At 43.2% G+C, this 24,117-nt stretch overlaps 10 protein-coding genes across 10 annotated transcripts; 7 read left to right on the top strand and 3 right to left on the bottom strand.

The window, feature by feature from the left end:
• Positions 1–728: 728 nt before the first annotated feature.
• On the top strand, positions 729–1,043 carry PHALS_08520 (uncharacterized protein; the record flags this gene model as incomplete). The annotated part of the gene is made up of 1 exon (XM_024723883.1): positions 729–1,043. One exon carries the CDS (start codon positions 729–731, stop codon positions 1,041–1,043), a length of 315 nt encoding a protein of 104 aa, XP_024574815.1.
• Positions 1,044–2,012: 969 nt separating this feature from the next.
• On the top strand, positions 2,013–4,067 carry PHALS_08519 (sulfate permease family; the record flags this gene model as incomplete). The annotated part of the gene is made up of 1 exon (XM_024723882.1): positions 2,013–4,067. One exon carries the CDS (start codon positions 2,013–2,015, stop codon positions 4,065–4,067), a length of 2,055 nt encoding a protein of 684 aa, XP_024574814.1.
• Positions 4,066–5,380, top strand: PHALS_15308 (uncharacterized protein). The gene has a single exon (XM_036407367.1). The coding sequence runs from the start codon at positions 4,751–4,753 to the stop codon at positions 5,036–5,038; it is 288 nt and encodes a 95-aa protein (XP_036263075.1). The 5' UTR covers positions 4,066–4,750; the 3' UTR covers positions 5,039–5,380.
• Positions 5,381–5,388: 8 nt separating this feature from the next.
• PHALS_08518 (sulfate permease family) lies at positions 5,389–7,977 on the bottom strand (the record flags this gene model as incomplete). The annotated part of the gene is made up of 1 exon (XM_024723879.1): positions 5,389–7,977. The coding sequence occupies one exon, from the start codon at positions 7,975–7,977 to the stop codon at positions 5,389–5,391; it is 2,589 nt and encodes an 862-aa protein (XP_024574812.1).
• A 274-nt stretch (positions 7,978–8,251) lies between these two features.
• PHALS_08517 (histone acetyltransferase p300-like) lies at positions 8,252–8,676 on the top strand (the record flags this gene model as incomplete). Its single annotated transcript, XM_024723878.1, has 2 exons — positions 8,252–8,311; positions 8,377–8,676. 2 exons carry the CDS (start codon positions 8,252–8,254, stop codon positions 8,674–8,676), a joined length of 360 nt encoding a protein of 119 aa, XP_024574811.1.
• A 102-nt stretch (positions 8,677–8,778) lies between these two features.
• Positions 8,779–11,022, top strand: PHALS_08516 (uncharacterized protein; the record flags this gene model as incomplete). Its single annotated transcript, XM_024723877.1, has 1 exon — positions 8,779–11,022. The coding sequence occupies one exon, from the start codon at positions 8,779–8,781 to the stop codon at positions 11,020–11,022; it is 2,244 nt and encodes a 747-aa protein (XP_024574810.1).
• Positions 11,021–14,855, top strand: PHALS_15315 (uncharacterized protein). Its single transcript, XM_036407366.1, has one exon. It carries the CDS (start codon positions 12,940–12,942, stop codon positions 13,120–13,122), a length of 183 nt encoding a protein of 60 aa, XP_036263074.1. The 5' UTR covers positions 11,021–12,939; the 3' UTR covers positions 13,123–14,855.
• A 185-nt stretch (positions 14,856–15,040) lies between these two features.
• PHALS_08515 (uncharacterized protein) lies at positions 15,041–15,294 on the bottom strand (the record flags this gene model as incomplete). The annotated part of the gene is made up of 2 exons (XM_024723875.1): positions 15,041–15,143; positions 15,206–15,294. The coding sequence occupies 2 exons, from the start codon at positions 15,292–15,294 to the stop codon at positions 15,041–15,043; spliced, it is 192 nt and encodes a 63-aa protein (XP_024574808.1).
• Positions 15,295–15,306: 12 nt separating this feature from the next.
• On the top strand, positions 15,307–16,635 carry PHALS_15306 (uncharacterized protein). The gene has a single exon (XM_036407365.1). It carries the CDS (start codon positions 16,008–16,010, stop codon positions 16,206–16,208), a length of 201 nt encoding a protein of 66 aa, XP_036263073.1. The 5' UTR covers positions 15,307–16,007; the 3' UTR covers positions 16,209–16,635.
• Positions 16,636–21,280: 4,645 nt separating this feature from the next.
• On the bottom strand, positions 21,281–21,500 carry PHALS_08514 (uncharacterized protein; the record flags this gene model as incomplete). Its single annotated transcript, XM_024723873.1, has 2 exons — positions 21,281–21,330; positions 21,383–21,500. The coding sequence occupies 2 exons, from the start codon at positions 21,498–21,500 to the stop codon at positions 21,281–21,283; spliced, it is 168 nt and encodes a 55-aa protein (XP_024574806.1).
• Between the last annotated feature and the right edge of the window lie 2,617 nt (positions 21,501–24,117).

Genomic DNA, 24,117 nt, shown 5'->3' with positions numbered 1-24,117 from the left:
GGCTGAACCGATATTCGTTAAATAACGGGCTGCTGTATTAGAGCCCCGACTCGACAGATACACCACGAATTATGGCTCTCATGATTGAAATATTAAAGAACTATATCCTCTATGAGGCCCACGACACCCCACGCAGTGGTCATCTCGGTCGTGAGAAGACATAAAGCTCTGTCAATTGTCGATACTGGCAGCCATAGCTGTACAATTAGTCGAGCACTTACGTACGCACGTGCGAGACGTACAAAGGGTGGCATCCTCTCCGAATGCGGCGGCACCGCTGGCCAGTTTGCCGGAACCCTCCGGGTGTTGGCGGTCCATGAGATTTTGTGTTTGGCCTGCCGAAGGATTTTAATAGCCGATGTGAGGAAAGATAATTAAATTCTTCTGTTTGATCGTCGGAGAGGCGGGAAGCGCATTCTCCGTGGAAATAGACGAAGTAAAAACTGTGGATGACTTGAGAAAATTGATAAAGAAGGAGAGACCAGCGACAATCACGAGGGCAACGCGTGGCTATCGAGTGTCATTGAAGATTTAAAGAAGCTAAATAAGGAGGAGAAGACTCCTTTTATCGAAGCGCTCATGTATGAAGACAAGGAAATGCGGAGAAGGGATCCGATTTCTGAGTACGTTGAAGGCATGTCCGCGCTGAAAGTAAAACAGATTCTTGGTTGGTTGTGGTTCCAGAGAGTACTTTTGGTTCGGCGAGCAAAATTTCTACGATAGCGCAAATGTCAGCAATGATAAAGTACCTACACAAGCAAGCGACACTTGGAAAACGTAAACGATACGTTCACTCGGAGGTAGACTCGAACCAGGGCAAGCAGCTTTTGAGCAACTTGGACGTTCAGTTTGAACTTGTGCACACAATTCCACTTGCTACTGGACAGTGGTCTTCGATTGATCCTTACAAGTGGGAAGGATTTATCGCTACAAACGGCGAAGAGGTCGTGCTCAGTGAGGAGCAGCAGCGAAAACGATGTCGCAAGTATGTCGAGGACAACATTGGCGCTAGAGTGGTTACCTGGTGTGAGAATGCTGATTGAAGTGAAGAGAAAGGTAGAACGAGGCTCCGTCTTTCAGGCATTGTCGAAGCTGTTTGCTCTGGATCTTTTGTCAAAGACCCGTGATGGGGCTTCTTACTGACTTAACCAACAATTGGCAGTTCTTCTGGATATCCGAGGGGACGATCGTCAAACAATTATCATGGAAACAAGCGAAGCTTTTCAAGTGATCAGGACGCTACTGGCACTGCCATTTGCCTGTTGGTACCGAGATCAAGCTTCCATGTATTTAAGACCCCGTGAACCGACTGAAGCTGGGAAATATCTTGCCGCCTATCGGAGAGGATGACGGAAATAGTGGGATTAGTGAGTTCATTAAACGATACTATGACATCGTCAGTGTTTCAGGTTCTGACTTGGATATTGCTAAGAAATTTCTACGACCAACCAGTATGTTGATAATCTATGCATCTCTTCTGGTGAGCCCATCATGAATAGTTTTTAAAAAGTCTGCCATTTCAGCATTGATTCTTGTCCTAAATCAACACTTGAGATATGACGATAAAATTTCACAGCGATTTGACGTCATCCCACCTCTTTGACCCAGTAGGTCTATTATGTATCCCAAACCCATATTTCTTTATCGTTGTCCACGAATATTACGAGGTGTAACATACGCTCGTGCTCCACGTCATGGTTACTTTAATTTTCATGTTTTGCATGTGCACAGCTAAAGTAGCCGCAGATCAAATAGAGATCTTGTAAAGGTGCTATTTCTGGTAATCTTAGCTTTGGAATATCCTGGAGACTGTGACAGTGACTCTTTTCAACTCTAGAGTTTCTTTTCTTCTCGTCTAATCTTGAACAAATTTGTTCTTGCTTGGACATCTGATCGATACGTTGTCAATTTGATTCGTTTATGCATCTATTTTATGAGCTGCTATTGATGAAAAGTACAAGTTACAGCTGCTCCACATATAATTGTCATCTCATTTTTATCCTAGTCACCAAATGGGCAGCAGCGAGTGTGACGTTGAGCATGGCGTAGATGCCCTGCGTCTCTCGTCCAGCTCTGTGCACATTCCACATACAACACAACACGCCAAGCCTTCAAAATACATGGCTCTTGAAACTAGCGGCACTAAACACTCACTCTGCGAACATTGGGACGAAAGTATCGGTTATTGCGTCCATAGACTTGCGCGAACCATGCGTCGACATGCACATACTCCGTCATGTACCCTTAACAATACAGTCTCTAGATTACATCTTGAGATTGAGAATTCAATACGTTTTTATCTACAGCATCTCGTCGTGTTCCAGCGTGAGATGCTTTGTGGTGTAGCAGCCATGCTGCTTATGATTCCCGAAACTGTGGCCTTTAGCTATGCAGCAAATTTGGATCCTCTTAATGGTTTATACGCCACAGGCTTCCTTGCTCTTTCTGTGAGCTTGTTTGGGGGTGTCCCATCAACTGTTGCTGGAGCTGCAGGTGCTGTAGCTATGGTCATGCCAACTATCACCAGTAGCACAGGTTCACTGGATTATTTAACGTACGAAGAACGACTCGAACATTTGTTTGTAGCTGTCACAATTGCTGGTATATTTGAATTACTTTTTGGCTTATTTCAACTCTCCAAACTCTTTACTATGATTCCACGTACTGCTCATATTGGATTTCTCAATGGTTTGGCACTTATGATGTTTCTATCTCAAAAAACAACCATTCAAATATGTACAAACGACACAATGCGCTTTGGTGAGTGTGAAATGGAAAATAAACTTGAGTATATGAGTGTCGCATCTCCTATAACGTGGGTGACCATTGCGTTGGTCTTAGTCACGATGGCTATTATGCACTTATTCCCTAGAATACCATTTGTTGGTCAATTGATTCCACCAACACTTCTTGCAGCAATTATTGGTGTTGGATTTGAATTTGGCATTAATCGTCCATTTTTGGGGTACAATGTACGGACAATTGGAGATACATCTCCTTTGAATGGAGGTTTACCAACATTTGCTATCCCTGAGTTTAGCAACATACAAGACTGGGGTGTCGTACTATCCACAGCGGCGAGTATCATGGCAGTTGGACTTTTTGAGTCGCTTATGACATTGCAATCTGTGGTTGACTTGAAAAAGGAACAACTCTCGCAAACAGCTACACGAAAAGAATGTATCGCTCAAGGTGTCGGCAATATTTTGTGTGGCTTGTTTTCAGGCATGGGAGGCTGTTCTATGATTGCACAATCCAATGGCAATATTTTGAATGGTGCGCGGCACCGTCTATCATCTTTTATGTGTGGGATCTGCACGTTTCTCGTCGTCTTTTTCGCTAGTCCTTTGATTGAACGTGTTCCTGTCGCTTGTTTAACGGGAATTCTCTTTGTCATTGTCATTCATACATTCTATTGGCCAACATTCAAACTTCTTTTTCGGATCAAGATTACAGATGCTATTGCCATTGTTCTCGTGACTGTACTCGCTGCTGCAATGAATTTAGCTATTGCTGTGATTGTTGGGGTGATCTGGCAATGTCTTGTGAATAGCTGGCAAAGTGGCCGAATGCTCACTTTTCACACGGGTACGATCTTTGTTCCTGTTGTGAATGTGCACGGCAGTGCAAGTGAAAACGAACTACTAATGAGTCAAGAAGAAGCCAAAATCTATTACTTGAAAGGGCAACTTCTATTTTCTTCAGTGGCTTGCTTTCGTGATTTTTTTGATGTCAAGAACGATCCGAATGTTGTGATTTTAGATATGCAAGACTGTGGTTTTGCAGACTTTTCCGCTGTTGCGGCATTGCGAGAGGCTGCAATGCGTTACCGTGAGGCTGGAAAGACGTTAGTGGCTCGAAATCTTGACGACAAATCGCTGGATTTACTGTCTCACGATTTTGGATGGATTTCTGTTGAGCATATTCAAAATGAGATACCGGGTACTGAGAATGAATACGTCAAGAACAAATTCGACCTTGAACGAACATCTCAAGGATCGTTGCATCAACTTCATATTGTGTCTCCTAGTGATGTTTCTACAGCGTATCGTGCGGCAGCTTTGTGATATATAGCGTGTAGATATGACAATGTTTGTGGAATTCAAACATGAAATTCTCGTTCGTTCATTAAGATGATGGTGAGATCAAGTGACGATGAAGCAGGAAAACTCTGCAATAGATTGGCTTGATCTTGGTATGTTAGTTAACACCTAGACAAATTTCCTAACCATATTGCAGAGACTTGATAAGTGCGAGAATTGCTGAACGCAGTTGATCATCTTTCTTGGCATCATGCAATTTTTGACAACATTACACTTGCCATTACATTCTACAACATGCACAGTCAGTTTGCGCACATTGGAGACTTTCAAAAATCTTGGAATCGAAGAAGCACATCATTTCGCTGTGTAATTGTAAATGAGTGGTCCAGAAGTCGAATTTATCATGCTGAGCGAGTGTAAACCAAATTTAACAAAGGCGCTGGCTGTCAATTTAAAGTAGCGATATAAAGCGCGATTATGTGCTGTCTTCATTTTGAAATTAAGCATAGCCTATGGTAAAGGCTGAAGCATGCGAATTAGTTCGACAATTAACGAAAATTTCTAGCGTAGGTGCACATCTGAGGATTTCTTGACAGCTTTGGGGCGCCTCTTAGCATATAACATCGTTTTTAGACAGAGCCTTGTCATACCGGCATAAACTAGTGTAAATAGTTGGTCATACCAAGCCACTTCCGTAGCGGTCTAATATGGTTTTGATCGTCACGGAAAGTGTCCGAAAGTCATGTTTTTCAATGATGCTTCCTAACAGAAGATCTAGTCAAGCGTCCAACGCTTTTTTGTCTGCAAACAAAAGGACCAGAGCTCAAGCTCTTCTTGCACGTGATGCACTTGAAAGTCTGTGCCTCAAGAAGCAGGACTGTTTTCATCGGACTTTTCGTTCTGTATGGACAAATGTCTTCGAAATGCGCATGTGGGTATTTAAACAAGTATGTCAAAAGCTGCTGTATTTGGTTCGAATCAATGGTTTGATTTGAAATCAACCAAGCGATGAATGAATTTCTCGTCGTCTGTTGGGCAGTTAATAAATCTGGTCGGTTGTTATTCAATGAGCGAGTGAAAGAACTAGATCCAAAGGTATATGATGTAATCCAGTGTGAAAACACGCAGTATTTCTTTCAGCGCTAACGTTTTGACGTCTGCATTACTGCGTCAAAGCTCAATAAATCAGACGACAGAGATGAAAGTAAGGATTTCATCTTCGCGATTAAATTGATCGACTATCATCTGCAATTTCATAACTAGAAGCAAAGAAAAGTCATTCATCAAAGTGAATAAACACGAGTCTCTGTATTGATCAATGATAAAGCTTTTCAAATGTCATCTTTTAAATGTCTTGCAGTCTTGACGTGCAAGCAATTGTCTGTTTCTCTAAAGGCAAATCTTCCTCTCGTATAGCTTGAATAGCTTCTTGAAAGCTAATTCGAGCGTCATCATGTACTATCCCAATTAAAAACTCCGACGTCTGTAGCAAATGTTGGAGTCGATCACGTGCATTCACAATCGCCAATTTAATTCCTTGCGTTCTCAACTCCGATTTTAAATGTTTCATCATTTGAATTGTGGTGCTATCCCAATCCATGATCGAACCAGCATCAATCATCACACCACGTACAGCGACACTATCCATTTCATGACGCTTTCGAACTTCACGTTCGACTACTCGTTCAATATATTCACAATTGGCAAAGTACAAAGCACCTTCAACACGAATTGCTACAATATCTGACAAGGAAACTGCAGTATCGGGATACATATCCAGATCTACAATCCGTTTTTCATCAGTCTCTTCATCAATCGTTTCACCCAACAATATTACAGTTGGACGACGTGTTTTATAAATCACAGCAATTAATGAACAAAAGATCGAAGACAATAAACCCGGCAAGACTCCTAAAATACATGAAAGTACAAATGAAGCTAACCAAACGTAAAATTCATCGCGTTTGACACGATAAAGCCACTTGGCTTCCTTCATTTCAATTAAGGAATAACCAGCAACAATAATTATTGATGCAAGACTTGCTTTTGGTAAATACGCCAATGCTGACGTTGATGTGTACAATACAAACACAACAACAAGCACTGTAATGACACTTGCGAGTTGTGTACGTGCATTTTGCATATTCACTGCAGTACGTGAGAGACCACCCGTAGATGGCATTCCTTGAAAAAACGAACCAATCAAGTTTGAAAATCCCAGTGCAATCAGTTCTTGATTAGGACGAATTCGATAGCCTTCTTTAATAGCAAGACGTTTTGCCATAGCAATACTACACATGTACGAGATAATGGCAATGGAAAGTGTATCAATAAACAAATGATAGAAACGATCAGCTTCAATAATATTGTCCCCAAATCCATACCACGGCCGTTTTGGTGCAGGATATCCACCCGGGATATCACCTGCTAGATTTAACGAACCTTCTGGTGCTAAATACCCGACAATACCACCAAGTAAACACACCATAAATGCACCAAGATCACATAATAATCGAAGTGTGATCAAAACAGCCATTTTTGAACGTAAGAGACGAATTGAAGTCGAGGATGCAGCAAGCATTCGACCTGTAAGAGCCGTTGATGAATCAGGTGAATCATCTCGAAATTTATCTGGAGATGTCAATTCTTTCACTCGTTCCTTCATTTCAGCTTCTGCTTGAGCTTCCGAATGATCATGATTTTCAAGTCGTTTGATTTGAAGTTCCATTGGTTTCAATCGACTTAATGTTTCCTCGGAATTCAGATTTTGGCTTCGAGATGTGCTATCAGGTCGAGTTCCAAAATCTAAAGGTCTTTCAATTGTGATATAATCTTCATCAGAAAGTGAAAACCCGACACTTTCATCATTTAATCGTCCATGTAAATTCGTACGAGTGAGTGAATCTCGTTGACGACATGAGCGATTGGACTCGGAATCATTGTATCCAGACTCTCGACTATTACGCGACGATGCAATCCAAGGTGATGACAGAACGTAATCACGACGTCTTAATGCACCTGTTGTAAAAACTGCAGGTAAGTCTGCCCACCTCGATCCACGTGGTGAGACTGCTACATTCACCGCTACAGATTCTTTTTCACTTTGTCGTTTTTGTTTCTCTACCATTTCAACCTCTTTTTCCTTAACATTTCGTCTCTCAAGATCGTCTGTTTCATCCTTTTCTTCACTTTTCATACTCTGCTCTTCATTCAAAGATCTCATGGATAATTGCGCCATTGCTCTCGATGTTTCAATCGCAAATTGATCTTCAAACTCTTCTTCAAGTTTCGTTAATTCAGTCACAACATGTCGTTTTAATTCATACATTCCAACTAAAACACCAATTGAAAGTGTCCCAACTAGAAAACTTAAAACATTAAATTCTCGAAAGTGTTGAAATAAATCCAAGACTGTTAACACTGGTAAATCTCTGCTTTTAAGTTCAAGTCCCCACCAACTAGCAAATTGTGATAACATAATGAGAACACCACCAGCAGATAGAAATCCTCCCATTACTGGTCTTGAAAAAAAATCAGCAATCACACCAAGTCGAAACATTCCCATAAACAAGAGAACACCACCACTTAGAAAACTTAATAAGATGCCAGTTGCAATTCGTTCTTCTTCACTTTCCACTTTTTTAATAGCAGAACCAACTAAAAGACTCACTTCAGCACCATTTGCTACTGAGAGAACACGAGATGTACCAAAAAGTGGATAAATCATTGGAACAACTGCCGCAGTATAAAGTCCATAGATGGGTGGAACCCCCATAATGGCACTCAGGGAGACTTCTTGAGGTACTAACATAAGACCAACTGTAATCCCTGCTACAACATCAAATTGCAAATCTTCACGAAGGTTATACGAGGGTAACCATTCAATTATCGGGATATGTCGTTTAAGAAAAAACAACATACGCTGTCGTGTCATATTTTGCCATGTTTCACATACTGATGTCCATAATGACGTAAGAAATGTAGTAGCACGAAAGATGGAAAGATTATTGGAAGAATGAGACGGTGGAGAAGGTAGTGATACCATTTCAAGTCTCTGATAGACTTGAGGACACGAGACGTCTTAGGGTACGAAATGACGTACTCTGTCTCTTTGAAAAGAAAGAGTAACTAAATATCCTTTTACATAGAATATTACAATACTTTAATTTATCAATTATCATTATAAAAAGAGGTTGGCAGAGACGAAAATGTCGGACGTTCAGATGAAGCAGGAAAACGATAAGAGCGAGAATGTTACAGCTGAAGAGGTAAAGACTAGCACGATAGAATAAATATATTTACACTTTTTAATGTCTTGACTTCTATTTCTCAGATTTCAGCAGCATTTGAAGCAGCAACAGGACAAGATGCAATGGATAGATGTAACGCATTGTTGATCCACGCATGTAATTGCGACGACGTGCAGTGTCACGATCCATTGTTTCAAGTTTTATGTTCACATATGAAGCGATTTTTACGTGCAGTGTGTTGGGCGACACATAATAAGGAATGGCTATCATATCCCATCGCTAATGCCGTCAGTGAGTTCTTTACATATCATGCATTACATTGCCAAGCGCTACAGTGTAATGTGCCATTATGTCGCGAGTTACATGGCCAAGTAACATTATAACTTGAGGTTACTGGTTAGTATACAAGTCAGTCCAAGTCCTAGTATACAACTCGAATCCTATTTAAAACCTAGTTTACTCACTATTCTAAGACCTTAATCAATATGGAGAATCGAGCATTCACTGCACCGATTACAAGAAGTGAGAAATCATTAAATGACTCATTTTCTCATGCTATCGATGCTTCGATCGAAAAGATTCGCCCTCGAACATGTCCAATTGCCACTCTAACACCTCAATTTCATTGGAATCTTAATGATATAGCTTTACAAACACTTTCAAAAGATCAAATGAAGCAGCTTTATGGATTATTTCAATTCTACGATTCCTCGACATTTCAAGAAACTGTTCCATCCATTAGCTGTACACGATTTCAAGAGATTCTTCGTGATGCTAATTTAATAAGTGATCATTTAAAATCAAAGAAACTTCGAATTGAAACTGTGGAGAGAGTCTTTGCGCAAGCTACTTTGGGTCAAATGCGAATCTATCTCGATGTTGATGACCAACCAGTTCTTACATTTCCACTCTTTTGTGGGGCATTATTGAATTGTGCGATGCTACTTCATCCATTAGCACGTCCTGCAAATGCATTGCAAGATATTCTATCCCCTTTACTTGAAAACATCAGTGGTAATAATCCCATTGCTTTCGCAGAAACAGGGTTGCTTCGTCATGTACCTCGTGAACGTCATTTTTGGAGATTAGAGCAGACACAAGTGACACAAAACGAAGCAAGTGTTCAAGACTTTCGTCGACTTAATGCTTTCCGGCAAGTTATAGCAGATTGTAGTCGCGACAAAAGTTTTGAGGAACGACGACAAGAAGAAGTGGAAGCATCTTATCAGATTCCTGATCACTTGCGAAATTGTCTCCAACCTGACACACTTGATCTTATTGTCACCAAATTTCGAACATTTGATTTCAATGACTGCGGTTCACTGCCACAGCAAGAGATTTTCTCTCTACTTTCCTGCTTGGGATCGCGAAAAGACCTTCCCGATCCGTACGTTGTTCTTGCGAAACTATCTGTCCCAACGGTTGATACTTTAGAGCTTGATAGCTCCACAAGTAGTGAGAAGATTTCGTTAATTCAGCTACTTGAAGGAATTGATTTAGCCAAAAAGACGAGTCGAAAATCGTTTCGACTAGCAGTAATGAAGTGTCGAATGATTCGAGCTGCTGTTACAAAAAGTGATAAGTCTGAGTCGATACCGCCGCATCAAATAGTAGAGGACAACATCAAAGTTAACGAGAATCTAATGCTTATGGAAGAAACTGTTGAAAGCAAGGAAAGTGAAGATTCTCGAGACTGTGGAAGGGAACAAAGTACAGCGATCGAGAATTCTTGCAGTCCGATAATGAATAGGTCGAACTCAAGTCAGACGTTGCTCAGTACGAAGGATCAAAGCAGCTCAAAGTCGCTTCTACAACAACCTTTAAACACGAAAACCTCAATGTTGCAAACGAAATCGATAGTGTTGAATCAAAAGTCAAAAGCTTCAGTAATCGATGTGGATTTAGAAGGATCTGTGATGCCAATGCAGTGCTTGAAAACAACAACAAGCTTTACTGTGAAGGTTAATGACGACAGAGAGCTTGAAAATTCTACAATTTATACTGCAAATGATCGTATTGAGCGACAGCTCAATCAACTTTCCAGAGAAGAAACTTTACATAAGAATGACAACTTTTCGAGTATAATGAACAAGAAAATGATTCGAATCTTTATGCTACTTGGTGGAGAACACGATGGCGCTATGTACTGCACGTTATCCCTTGTATTCGCGACGAAAAAAATCCAGGAAACTGAAGGAATTTACTACACCACATCTCCATGCGAAACCACACATACATCACCTGTGTTACCTACACAAAACGATCTTATTCATTCGTTGGTGATGTTAAAGAAATGTGTGAATGATAGATTGGAGCAGGGGTACGAGTTACGCCCTGAAGAGCAGCTTGAGAAACTGGATAAACTTCTTCAAGATCGAAGAAATCGTCAACCTCACTATAGTCGCTCATTAACAAAGACTTTTCGTGATAGTACAGCTGCAGTAAGATCGACATTGTTGTCGTCAAGTTCGCACAACGCAGCAAATGCTACTGTTTTCAAATCAACGTTAAAGACATCGAGACAACGAAAGAGCACTAAATTTGAAAGTCGAGAGTTAAAGTTACCGAACAATTTGCAGGATATGTGCACTGCATGGAATATTTCTCAACATGAAAATTTCTCCTGGATACACGACTTGAATGCTGCATCTCCTTTGAAACTGGCATCACAAACATCGAATAGGAATCGCAATGGCATATTAAATCCACTATGCTATAGTCTACGTTAGAATTAGTGGATTGACAGTCGATGCTCTGGATCGTGCACTACGCCGATTGATCAAGCGAGACAAAAACTGGTTAAGATTAACTCAGGGCACGCAGCGAATGGGTCATCCGGCAGGAATCTCATAGGCATAGGGGGCCAAGCACGGAGAAGAATATCATAAATCCAATCTCGAAGATCATTGATGTCAAAACGTCAAGCGATGAAGAAGAGGAATAGACAGAGGCAAGGAAGGCTGCAGCAACAAAGAAGTTGAAAGAAGTCAAGACCTGAAACAGAAGCGGAAGCGATGTCAGACACCTCAGAACGCTACAGCACAATCATTATCTTTACATGAAATGCACGAATATTTGCGTGGGTAAATCAAAGATTTGACCTTAGATCAAGCCCAAGAGGTGGAGAGTGCAGTGGAATTCATACAAGACATGTTCGCTTCTGTTATTTCAGTACGACCTGTGGAACAGCTATCACCGGAACGAAGCTACGAGCTGGAGTTGGAGGATGAAAAAGCTCGGTGAATGCTACAACATTTTCTGACTGAGGCTTAAAATGAAACGGCAATTTTACGAAAAGGAAGAGCAAAGATGTTTGATTTGATGCGGGCCATCTATGAATCAAGGAAGAGCCTGATCGAGACATTAGAGTTCACGGAGGAAGCAGCGAGGGCGATACCTAAGGCAACGACAAATCTTTGGATGGAAAATCTCGTGATTGCTACAAGAAGGATCATGGAAGACGATGAAATGAACGGAAGAGCGAAGCCGTCCACATTCAGGTTTCTTAAGCTCAAGTTATCAACCAAACGAGACCGAACAGCTCAAGCAAATATGTGAAGCTCGCTCTGGATTTCCATATGCACTGAGACAACAAACTGAAGCGAAATGGAAGGTGGTTTCTGGAAGGAACGATACTTGGCATGGCCAAGCTTCCTGTTCTCCGGAAGTGAGTATGCATGAATGAGGCGCTAAGTATGATTGAGAACAAGGCGCAATCTAATGCTCATGTTGCCAGTGTATTCAGACTTTTAGTTTCACGAACGAGCTCTTTTTGGGCAGTAAGAATAGTGAGAATGATTTTTAAAGGTAACACAGATGCTACAAGAGGACAAGGACATCTGCTATGACATAGGACACTCTACTTTCGAAGTCCACACTGTCCGCAGCATCTAGAGGGAAAACGGTTCTGAGAACAAAAATATTAGTGCATCACGTCAGTATGAACAGAGTATCTTCTTGCTTTGCGTGTGGAGGAGATGGACACATGCGAACGGGATGCAACAGGTCTGACAGAGATTAGATGAGACAGTATAGTATTATATTAAACGCGGCAGATATTGCGGCATTGCCAAGACAGACATCAACGGTAACCAGCTTGGAAGAGCTGGGTCTAAGCTTAACAACAAGAAGAACACTAGAAAACTACAACCCAGCAATCAAGTGAGATGTCAAAGAATATTGTGAGAAGACAAAGGAGATTGAGCCACCAGAAAAAAAGTTGGCGAAGAGTACAAACAAAACAGTCATGTCCGAATGGAAGATGGAAGTCGAGTCAACAACAGAGATGCCAACAAAAGAAAGTGAGAACGCAAGCACGAAAAGGAGAAGAAGGAGCAAATAAATATAAAAACAATAGGAAACATAAATGAAGACAACATATAGACAAGCAAAAGTTGAAAAACAAGAAGAAAAATGCGATATTGCCAAGGATGTATAGGACAAACTAAGGGAAAAATATAAGCAATGGAGAAGATTCAAAGATTGACAGCCAAACAAATCAAGGAGAAAGCCAGAAACTGGATCTGATGAGCACAGCAGGTTGTTTAAAAGTTTAGTCACAGGAGACAAAAGGATAGACGTGCTTCGACGGACTTAAGAAAATAAAAACGTCAGCAACCGGAGATTGTCAAAATTACGCCATTGTAATGGCATCACCGCAACGGAGATTTGACTCAGTGGAGCACTTGAAACCTGACAGCCAATCTCAAAAAAGAAATTATAGCAGCGGCCAACCTTTTTTTCGACCGGATGACATCAGAGCGGCACAAAGGGACAGCTCACGCCAGGTCAATCAGACACATCGCTCAGTGATTTTCTTCAAGCCTTGACCAAACATCCTCCAAACGAGTGGATTACGTGGATCACAGTTATTGGGGATCGGTGATGAATCTAAAAATGAAAGCAAAAACTACGTTTACGTGCTGGAGGCCTCGAAATGGCAAGTTTTGAGATTTTGACCCAACAGCAGATGTTTAAAACGGTCGAAGAAAGAAATTTCAACACTGAAGCCGCAGCGGGTTGGATCGAAAGTAGTCAAAAGCCTGACAGCAGGCTTGACATTAAAGCAAGATAAAGATTGCACCTCAAGAAAAATATTAGGACAAGGCGGATACAGAAGACCAATGGAAGATGAGGTAGGGGGTAACTCAAGACTTCATACTGGAAAAGACAACCGGGATTGTATTAATTCTCTTCTTGCTGCCTGGCGCTCTTACTCCTGTCACATTTGGGATCCTGTAAATTACTTGTCGAAGTGTATCCACCGCTAATATAAACGACAGTAATGCTAGTAGACATCCTTGCTCTAATCCCAGATCGTATGCTCCATTTGAATGAGAGACTACCATTCACGAGAAATTGTGCCCTAGTTTTTTCATGAATAATGGTCGATGGCTTGTGTTGTTACTGCTTCAGTGATTAGTTCCATACATGTCTTCTCCTTACAGCGTTAATCGTTGAAAATTCCTCCATCATTTTTTGGGGCCTTCTATTCGATATTGATTAATAACTCCTCCTTGCTGCCTTGTGTCTGCTTACTCTCCCATTTGCTAGTTCTCGTACTTCGTGGTGATATGCTTCATGCGCTGCATCCATGACACTTACTTTTTGTGTTGCCAAAATTGCTTCTTGTTTGACGTAAAATCAATCTACTCTACTAGCTTCATCTCTGCCCCATCTTGTGAAGTAGTGCATGGCGTCAGTCTTCTTCGTCTAAATCATGATGCAGTTTAACTCCATCTGTCATATCGTATCTGTCCACGAGATGCCGCAGAATCGGGCTTTCACATGCCGCTGTGCTGGGAATACGGTTAGAGATGCAATCCCGGTTTGGTCTGAATACACAGTTGAAGTCCCCTTCAGTATAATTGTGTCATGTCGTTTCAACCACGGTCCCAAATCTTTTGAAAATGGTGGTTGGTCTTCTTTTTTGCGGGTACATACACATTGATGATCAGCCAGTCATCCATTTCCACTGCTATGACTCTGTCCAAGACTCGTGATTCTGCGTTTCACTCTATCACTAATTACTGGTGATCCATCCCGCTAGACCGATTTTGTGTTAATTGCCAGTAACTCAGCGGATATTCCGTTTTCACTTGCCATACCGTTTCCATTGCGTATTCAACTCCTCTTTTGTTCTGCGATGGAGGTTAGTATCTTGCACCAGTAGCATGTCTAGTATTGGTTTTCCTCTTCTTCTCCCCCATCCATTCAACCATCTTCGTCTGGATGCTTTCGCGAATCATCACAAATTCTGCGTTGCAAGTGTCTTTCGTCGGTTCTGTTTCTTCAAATTATGATGCTTTATTCTGATCCTAATAGTTTTCACCTATCGGAAATTTTCAAACTTTGATTCAGTCGAATCCCATGTGTGCAAAGTCAACTGGTCTGAAATTCAGGCGAGAATAATACCTTCCTGACTGGACCCTAGGTTCGTATTAATCTTAGCCCAATAACAGTCTGCTCAATTGCTGCTTCCAGCTCCGGCGACGTCTCCATTGCTTCAAAAAGTGTTTCCACATACTTCAGGATCGAAGACCATCTTGACCAGCTTTTCTTTTTTATTGCTTTGCAGAGTTTCAACAACAGCTGATAGATCTTTGACATATATTTATGGCGATTCCAGACGTGCTACAGCATATCTGATTACACCAGACCATCCCTTCAAATTGTTCTCTTTCAGTGGCGTCCAAAGTTTTGTGGGGTATAAGCTTCCACTGCCTGGATTTGTATAATGCTGGAGCCTTAGAGCCTCATTCCATTGTTGTATCCATTTTCTTCGTTCTGGATCTGGAGTGTCTTTTGCAATGTGTCATAGTCCATTCTCCTAGCACTGTGTCTGTCGGTACTGCCAGAATTAATTTAGGAGCTGGGAACCGTTGCAGAGTGTTCATCAGTGCTAATAGGTACCGTTTTCCAGATTGCAATTGAAGTTGGTAGACTCGGGAGCTCGCAATGGCTTTGCCATTTGCTCTCCATTTCTTTTTGATCATCTTCATGTGGAGCCCTTGATCTGTTCAGGTTGCTGAAGTCTTTCTTTGTTGCCTATTTGCTGTTGTTTCGGAGGTAACTTTTCATGTTCGGGTGTAATTTCCATTACTGCGTCTAGTGAGAGCCACTCTGATCCCTTATCTACCTTACTGAAAGTTTGCGATTCAGTGTATGAAAAATTGCTCTCGTTACTCGTAGCTCGGCTTGTCATTGAAGCGGAGTGGTCTTCATAATTTCATACACTTCAATCTACTTCTTCACCTCAGTTTCATCTCTCCAATCCAGATCTCGTAGTTCCCTTTATTACCCTGCGAAATGTCCTTTCCGTCCTACAATTGGGAACGCTTTTCCTGTTTCCTCTAAATGTGTCAAGTTGTTCTTGCCTCTTGTTTGGTGTGCTTTCAGTTTTTTGTCGGTGATACCCGGTGTCGGTGCTGCGTCAATGATTTCATCTAAGTAATTCTCAGTGTTCGTAGATGGTAACACAATTTTAATGTGCTCATTGAAAGAACTGATTATAGTCAAAGAGGAACTGGATGGCTTTGAATGAGTCTCAAAGTCTAAAGTAAAGCCTACAAAAGCATCCTGATTGACCTCAGCTGGCACAATACACCAACGACATAGCACGGATTTACAGTCCTGAATTCAGACAACACTACAGGACAGCTAGGGAACTGGGTAGGAGACAAGGCATCAATTAAGAAGAACTGGGGTATACGAAATGTTAAACGAAGGCCCGAGTTGCTACATCAATCAGCAACTCGGTAGCACAACGCATCATGCCATCCAACGCTGTAACATTGACATTATACTATATACTGCGAAACAGACAGCACTACCCAAACAGACTTTGCGGCAATTGAAGGGTCTACAGAAACAGTTGCGTGATATGGAATTGCAAGAACAGCGTCGGGAGACATAATTTAATTTAGCACTCTTGTTCACACCACAATAGTATGGAGGACTGGGACTGCAGATTATAAGCGCAGCAATTCGAGTGACCAGAGCAAATCCGGCGGAAAGATGGATAAATGCACCTCGCGACACATACGCAGCGGGACATCCACGCGGTACATCCAAATAGAAGGACAAGTGAGAACTGTTGTTTGTTATTATAGTCATCCAGCTTCGAGACGATCACAGAAAGCTTGAGAGGGAGGAAGAGACTCAGCGCAAACATTAGGTAGAGCAATATTGTGGTGGGCACACTCTGAAAAATTTATCTCAATTGAGAAATAACAGGGAGCAATAAAGCAGCGCCAACAACAAGGATCGGTTATCAGCTCAGGCTATTGGATTGACGCGCTGCAAATGAGATTCGTCGCATCAAAGTCGTCGCACTGTTTTCTTTGTTTTCGTCGCACTGTTTTCTTTGTAAGGACATTTGCCGTGTGACACAATATTTGATTCCAGGAACCGAGTATGACGCATTTCCCTATCTAGGAGCAAAGAACGCGGTGGTCTCCTGCCACCGCCTTACAATTTACCATCAACAATCAATAGAAAGGATTTGTCGGATACCTAAAGATACCCGGTGCTCTGCAAGAGCTCACAAGCATGAATTCTGTACGGATTTTCAAATGACGAACGATGCTCTCAGTCCTCCCCCGTTACCAACAGTGCCATTTGAGTGAGCTCACTGTCTAGCAATTTTCGTGCATATAAGAGCTTTTGTCGGAGGTAGTGAGAGGAGACTCACAAACTCCAGGGCTATTCAGGTCACTTCGCTCACGTCTTCTCACCTCTTACCGGTGAGGCTTTTTTGCTTCACACTGTGGACTTGTTACACGGTAGTGCTGCCTCATTTGTATTGCTACGTCTTGACAAATCTTAACCATTTTTTAATCTTCAGAGCCTGACAGTCGTTTATCAATTGCACCAGCTCTAGTACGGGAGATTGTAAATACCTGGTCACTCCCTCTTGCCATCGGCTCTGGCACTGAAGACAACGGCTCAGGGCTGTTCTTGACCGTATTGCATAGGGACCACGGCAGTGAGTCGTATCTTCCCGTCACAACAGATATATAATCTGGAGACTGCGGCTGACAATATCTCGTTTCCGTATCATTCTGAAGCTTCGGCCTACTGCTGTTTCTGCCTTCTTAGATATGATTAAGACACTAGGCAAGATCAACGCGGGTCAGGCCGGACAGTCCCATGTCTTGCGCGGAGGCTATCGCAACTTCGTGGCGCACCGAAGTCGCTTCGGTTTCCCGGCAGAGGTGGTTTCATTAATCGTCAAGGCTTCACCAGGAGATAAGTGCGTAGCACCTTATCTCTTTGCTCTCCAGTAAATCGATGGTTTGTGGCGTCCCAGCCCCGTCGAACCTCGGACGAGATCATATCGCGAACTCAGGTTTAGGTCTAGACAGCGTATCACGTCGATGAAGTCCCTAAATTCTGCTTGAAGATTTAACATAACGTTTAACACTTTTACTGGCGTTTTCGTCGCAAGACCCACGAATGTCGTATCCTTTCTCAAACTGTCCACTGTTTTCGACACACGCGAGTCGTACGTAATTGTTCGACGCTCCTGAAAATATATTTGCTTACATGGCTATACAAATTTCTGGACGCTGTTGCTAATATCAACAGATGTGGGCTGTGAGATCCAGAGGCTCTATCATTTTAAAAGAGTCGCTTTTATGATATTGAGCCGTATTGACCATGACCTCCACGAGGTACTTTAAATCCCAGTGTATTTTCAAGAGGTCGCCCTGAGCCTTCTAAAATTCGACATTTCTTTGTGATGTGTTTGTCAAGCGGCCTTACGGAGGAGACCCACCCTTCGACCTCGTAGCTGAGAGAGAGGGGGTTGCAAGGCGCTAAATCCTACGCTCCCATGGCTAAAACATATGCATATATAGCTATTCTCTCTTTTGTCCGCATCATGCGCACGAAAATAGTACTCTGTAACCAATTGACACCCACAGCTCCCTCGGAAGAGGTTGCGAGAATACAGAAGGTTTTGGTGCTGGTCATACCCATTCGGAGACCCTCTGTGAATTTGATGACTATTACTGCCTCCAAAAGTGGGTCCGACACTATTTCGGCAATTATATTCTTAGCTCCTGGACATTGCTAACTAGCCCTTGACGGGTGAGCACAGCTTTGAGCGCACCCGATAAGCCTAAGTAGACGATGTGAGCACCTACGGCATTAATATTCCCATGTTGAGACTGTCTCCACGACAGAAGTGAAACTCTTTTGTGTCCATCCCCGTGTACAGCCTCCTTGCTCGCTGAATGCAATCGCTACGGGTGCTGCTTTGCTTGAAGTCATGACTACCTCAACTTTGTTCCTCCAGAGGGAGATTTTTCCCATCCCAGTCCCTAAAGGGCTGACACCTCAGCAGTAGCGGCCTAATGAAGGTGGTCTTCATTCATTTACCATCGCCCAGTTTGAGGTGTCTTGAATTTGAAAGCTGGTGAGCGTCTCTGAGTAAGCGTTTACTGTATCTGGCCCTTTGACTGCTAGTTTTCTTATCTCGTCGGGACCAACCATGGACGTTAGCTTATCAAGCTGTGTAAGTGTCCAAGAAATGAATATTTGAATGTCGCTTTCGTCGACGTTGCATATAATATCTTCCATTCACGAATCGGTCGTGGGATCGACTATAAGTACGATCAAGCACAAAGGAGTTACCGTGCACTAAAATATAATTGAAATATATGAAATATTCGATGCAAAGAGTCTGCGTTGACAAAAGCGCAAAAAACAAAGGTTGGGTTCGCTCGCTCAAACCGGACCGGAACAGTGTGTCTGTCTATAAGCAACTAAGCTTGGCTTGCTTTGCTATCAATAAGCGACATATATAAACTTGAACTGATTTTGATTGATTATGATATATACGCCTTACCATGTATTGTTATCAAAATCTCTTCTTATATGGCGTACGGCTAGCAGCCCACATGCATCGCAGGTCTTTTTTCTACGTAACATATCATCTACGCATAAATCAGACTTTGGTAACTGACCCTGTTATCGGCTCATTCAAGTCACAGATCTTTAAGCAGCCTTTAGAAGGGCACCCGGGCAAACCAAGCCGAGCACTTCAGGCTGCTTTCTCTTTTAAATCAGAGTTAAGTATGATCACGATCTTCTGCAAATGACGAGCAATGAACTGGTGGGCAATCAGTTCTGGTACTGTGAGAAACGGGCATTACGGCTTTGAGCTCAGGAGCATCGCTTGAGGCCACTGTAGACGTCTTGGCCTTAGCCAAAGACGTACCCCTTAGGTCAGACCTTGATGGGCGGCCGTCAGGAGCGCTTTAGTAGTGACGACAAGCGACAGGGCAAGAGAAAAAAATTGCGATGATACCTACACTGCGCATTGTGGGAGTTGGTGCTATAAGCACCACGAATTTTTGATTCATTAAGCCCTTTCGAGTCAACGGGAGGAACGTTGCTGGATGTGAAACCGTGAAGAATTTTGTGGGCTATATTGTGCCTCCATATAAATGTACACAGTTATATAAATATTCATCCCCTACTCAATTTAATGTCTGAGAAAAGGTGAATTCATCTATCTGCTCTATAAACATCACTTCGCCTTGCCGTTTAGGGTATTTATTAGCTTTGCGCTCTTTGCCTTTTCACCATATTCTTTACTTGGTAGATAATCTGAAGACGTATTCTCATTAGCCTGTGAATACCAGTTTCTCGGATATTCAAAGCCTTCGGGTCAAAGAATACACATGAGATCTCGAGTGACTGACTCCGGAGCTTTTTAATAAAGTTGCTAAATAAGTGTGCTTTACTTTAGAGTATAGACTGGATCAGAAAATACATCCAGCGTTGATCGTAGACTCCTGCTCATGCCCCTATTCCTGGGTATATAGCTATTGCTACATCGATATTACCATTATTGATTTAACGCCAGGACTTTTGCACTAAACGATAACTGTTGCAACTGCGGGTTCCCGCGAGCAATGCACTCAATTCATTAAGAGATCTTTAGCTGTCACCTGGTTTAGATCGGCTGTGTTTAAGCGCCTTGCATATCTCAACACCGACGGTTTGAGATACATAGATAGCCCGTCGAGTCAATTGCGCATAAAGATCCCGCACTGACTACACTTGTCCTTGAGATCTCCACGATGTAGACCAGCACATGACCTCAAACGACAAGACAAAAGACCATATGATTCGTGTCAATTCACACGTTTGATTACTCGGTCTTCCAAAGCCGACTTCACGAAAGATTTTCATTTCTTCTTCTCATATTACTCATTGACCGGTGGAGCTTAGCTCGACCCGGGGGCGGTGGTGGTGAGCCGGCCTTCTACTTTATTGATTTTTATTTCCTTTAGGATCCTGATGTGTATTGAGACGATCTATCAATGTAGCTGTCATTCTGATTCGTTCTGACCTTTTTTTTGTGGTAGCACGCTGGCGAACTGCCACACGTTCGAGGAAATCTGGCCATTGCTTCAAGTAGTTATCGTCCGGTTTGTCTCTGGGCTAATAATATTGCTGTATTGAGCGACTTTCTCGTCGGTACTACCCATTGTATTGCGAAAAAGCTGTCGTGTGGCTTATCTGGAACACGTGCTTCACTGTTTTTTTTCTTTGACTGGTTCGCTTTTGAGGCTGTACTGCTAGTTTCAACTTGGAGTAAGATTTGATTCGTCGATACCTGGTTCTTGATGTTTTTTTCTGTCTGTATTTTCTTGTCGTTGTAATATGCTGGTAGGATTAGTACTGGTAAAGCCACACTGTCTGCTGCCCGCAGTGTTTATTCCTGTTTGTTTCCAGCTGATACAGCAGCCATCCGCTTAATGCTTTGGTTTGCAATTGTCATACGGTGATGCCTGTTTGGCTGTCTGCTTTCATTGCTGGTTCATCGTCGCTTGACAGCTTTCAGACAGTATTTTGCGACTCGTGCTTTCTATAGGGATTCCCATGCACTCGCTACCGCTTTCACAGGTTCCCGTCGCCTAGAGTATCTGTGCTGCTTCTTTTGACTTGTTGTGTAAAGTGTCGAAGAAGTACTTATCCCGAAGTCTCTAGAGCATCGTGGGTGTTATCGTTGTCCATATCTTCTATAGTGTCTTCATTGCAGCTTCATGGTCTGCTGTCCATCTTGTAATACACTGTTGTGCTTTGCAAGAAGAAATTGGGTTGTAATTGCCGGAGGTTGTTGTGCTGCTAATTGTGGTAATAGTGCTGTTCGCTCACTGGGTGTCGTAGTCCTCACCAACCATCGCTCCATCAAAATTTTCCACGCTGGCTGAGCCTTCCAGCATTTGCAGATGAAATGCGTGTTTAACCGAACATTCTGGTTCCCGGCATTGGCGATTTAAAGGCCACCCCTGGTGAAAAAGGTTGTGTGCTCCAATTGCCAGTCAGTATGTAACGGATTTTACACCTGCCCTTGTGAGAGGGCGGGTCGCATGGCATCTGCCATGCTCCAAAACACGCAACAGCGCGTGACGCTAGCTATATCCAAGCTCGGGGGCTGAGCGTGAGAATGGGCACTAACGTGCGGTGCTTCGTTGGAAGCTGCGTTCCCCACCTGGAAGGAGCTGAAGCGTCAGATTCTGCGAGTGCTCTCGCCGCCTAATCAGGCGTATCGCGTGATACGCGTTTCCTTGCTGCCCGACAGGGCAAGAAGTAAGTGGTGGGCTTTGTCCAAGAGTTGAGAACTCTTATTGCTGGGATGGCAGCAGATTCTCTTCCCGAGGTGGTTCCAGTGACCGTCTTTATGGAGGGACTTCGCATTGGCGTGGCCTCGGTGAAATTTTAATATTAACAGGTGTTTTTGAAGATAATACAACAACAGCTATTTTTGCTACTATTGGGATGTTTTTGGGAATTTTTCTGTGTCCACCCGTCTTCTTTTGACGAAGCGGTGAATGTGGCATTAAATGTTGAATTCCACTTTAAGTCAGCACGACTTGGTTGAGTGCACACCTTCATAGCTCGTTGAGCGGGCATGAGCCGATGGACCTCAGATATGCTGAGAAAGAGTGTAGAGCCCCGAGCTGCTGGGCAGCGGTTAAACACCCAAAGGTGTTTTGTCTGTGGAGACACCCGTCACCTTCAGACTGGTTGTTCCCTGCGCAAGGCGCGTAAAGGTTCGTCGAACCGACGTCCCGCTTCTAGCTAGACTGGTTTGACGCAGGGAAACGAGACCACCCAGTTGGCGTGGGGTGATCTACTGGGGGGGAACTGAGTTCTGTTAAGCCTCAAAGAGGTAGAGGGCAGCAGGCTTCAGTCCCGAAAAGCTGCGTGCTCTTGAATACGGAATGTGTGTGCAAGCCGGGCTTGTTGGTCGTAAAAGCGACCGTGAAAGACTTTGATTAGCCATGAAAAATCCTTATCGATTGTGATGCGTCCGTCAAAGATGCTCGACGCCCCACGATCGAAAGAAGTCAGCTGTACACTGAAGCGCTGGAAGCGTGGTTGGGTGACACCGTGTGTTTGCTTAGCGACGAGGACTTGTCTCACTTTGCCAAGGGTCGCTGTGGATCTCGAAATCAAGTTCCTTGACTTCGATAGTCTTAGACGATAGCGCGCAGCTATATTCCCTTGTCAACAGTATGACGGGAGATCAAGACGGCGACGTCACTCTCGAGGCTATTCACGCGGTGAATGCTCTTTTGAGCTGGACGAGATGTTCTTCGGAGAGTTTAGTGGTGCCTTGAAGGCAGACAAGTTAGTCGAGGTGGTCAATATATGACCGAGCGAGGAGCTGAACTCGTCGTCGCCTTTCTGGATGAAGCTGTCCTGGAGGACACTAAGAAGGGGCTGAACGCACGAAGTAAACCGTCAATCCTAAGGGATCCTTCGCATCAGTATTACTTTTTGGTGAAGGAATTCCAAGACGTCGTCTCCAAAGACCCGCCGTCGGTCCTACCTCCGGACCGAGGTGTGCGTCATGAGATTGATTTGGTTCCGGGAATCAAATACTGCGTAACACGCCAATGCCCCCTACTCAAAGAGCAGTGTGACGTCATTGATGCCTTTTCCGTGTGAAGCACGAGGCAGAAATCGTGTATGAGAGCAAGTCTCCCCATTTGGCACCCAAGTTTTGTGTCCAGAAGCCGAACGGCAAGTGTCGTAGCGTTTACGCTTATAATTAGCTAAACGCTGCCACCATTCCGGCACAAAAGCCAGTTCCTAATCGGATGTTCTTCAAAAACAAATATGGTTGGCTGTACAAAGTACAGCGCACTTGACTTGGTCGATGTTTATTACCAATTGCTCATGAGAGCGAGTGACAATTCGCTGACAGCGGTGGGTACTTCGAGCGGGATGCTCTGAGAGTGGCTGGTGATGCCCCTAGGGCTGTCAAATGCACCAGAAACATTTAATCGTCTGGTGAAGCAGTTGTTCAGACCGCATCGGGCGTATGCATAGACATACTTTGATGACATCTTCGTCTACAGTCGTGTAGGGCACGGGGGGGAAGATGAGGAAAACCACATCGTCCAATTTAGAGCGGTACTCGAGTGCATGCGCACGAATAAAAAAAGCTGTATGCTAATGCCGATAAGCTCATCTTCGGCGCGAAAGAAATTTTATTTTAGGGTGCTTCATTGCAAAGCGTGGTCTTCAAGCGGATCTTGCTAAGGTCAAAGAAATTGTGTACTGGCCAAGTCTAAAGAACCAAAGGACTTGTGGAAGTCGCTTAGCCTCGCCAACTTTTTGCACACATACAGCGAGAATTGTGCAGAAATGGTACGGCCATTGTCTTATCTCCTTAAGAAGGATACAGAATGGTGTTGGGAATCCGATAATCGGGATGCTTTTGACACGGTCAAAACAGTCTCCTTTATGCACCAAAACTGGCGTTGCCAGACCCCGATCGTCTTTTTTAGTATCTG

The sequence above is a fragment of the Plasmopara halstedii genome, assembly GCF_900000015.1.
Source record: "Plasmopara halstedii genome assembly, contig: Scaffold_323, whole genome shotgun sequence".
Taxonomy (NCBI): domain Eukaryota; phylum Oomycota; class Peronosporomycetes; order Peronosporales; family Peronosporaceae; genus Plasmopara; species Plasmopara halstedii.
This window is presented reverse-complemented; position numbering and strand designations above follow the sequence as displayed.

Bases quoted from the DNA above. Each gene is read 5' to 3' on its own strand.
- PHALS_15308 (XM_036407367.1), top strand. From the start codon at position 4,751: ATGGTTTTGATCGTCACGGAAAGTGTCCGAAAGTCATGTTTTTCAATG.
- PHALS_15315 (XM_036407366.1), top strand. From the start codon at position 12,940: ATGGCATCACCGCAACGGAGATTTGACTCAGTGGAGCACTTGAAACCT.
- PHALS_15306 (XM_036407365.1), top strand. From the start codon at position 16,008: ATGTTAAACGAAGGCCCGAGTTGCTACATCAATCAGCAACTCGGTAGC.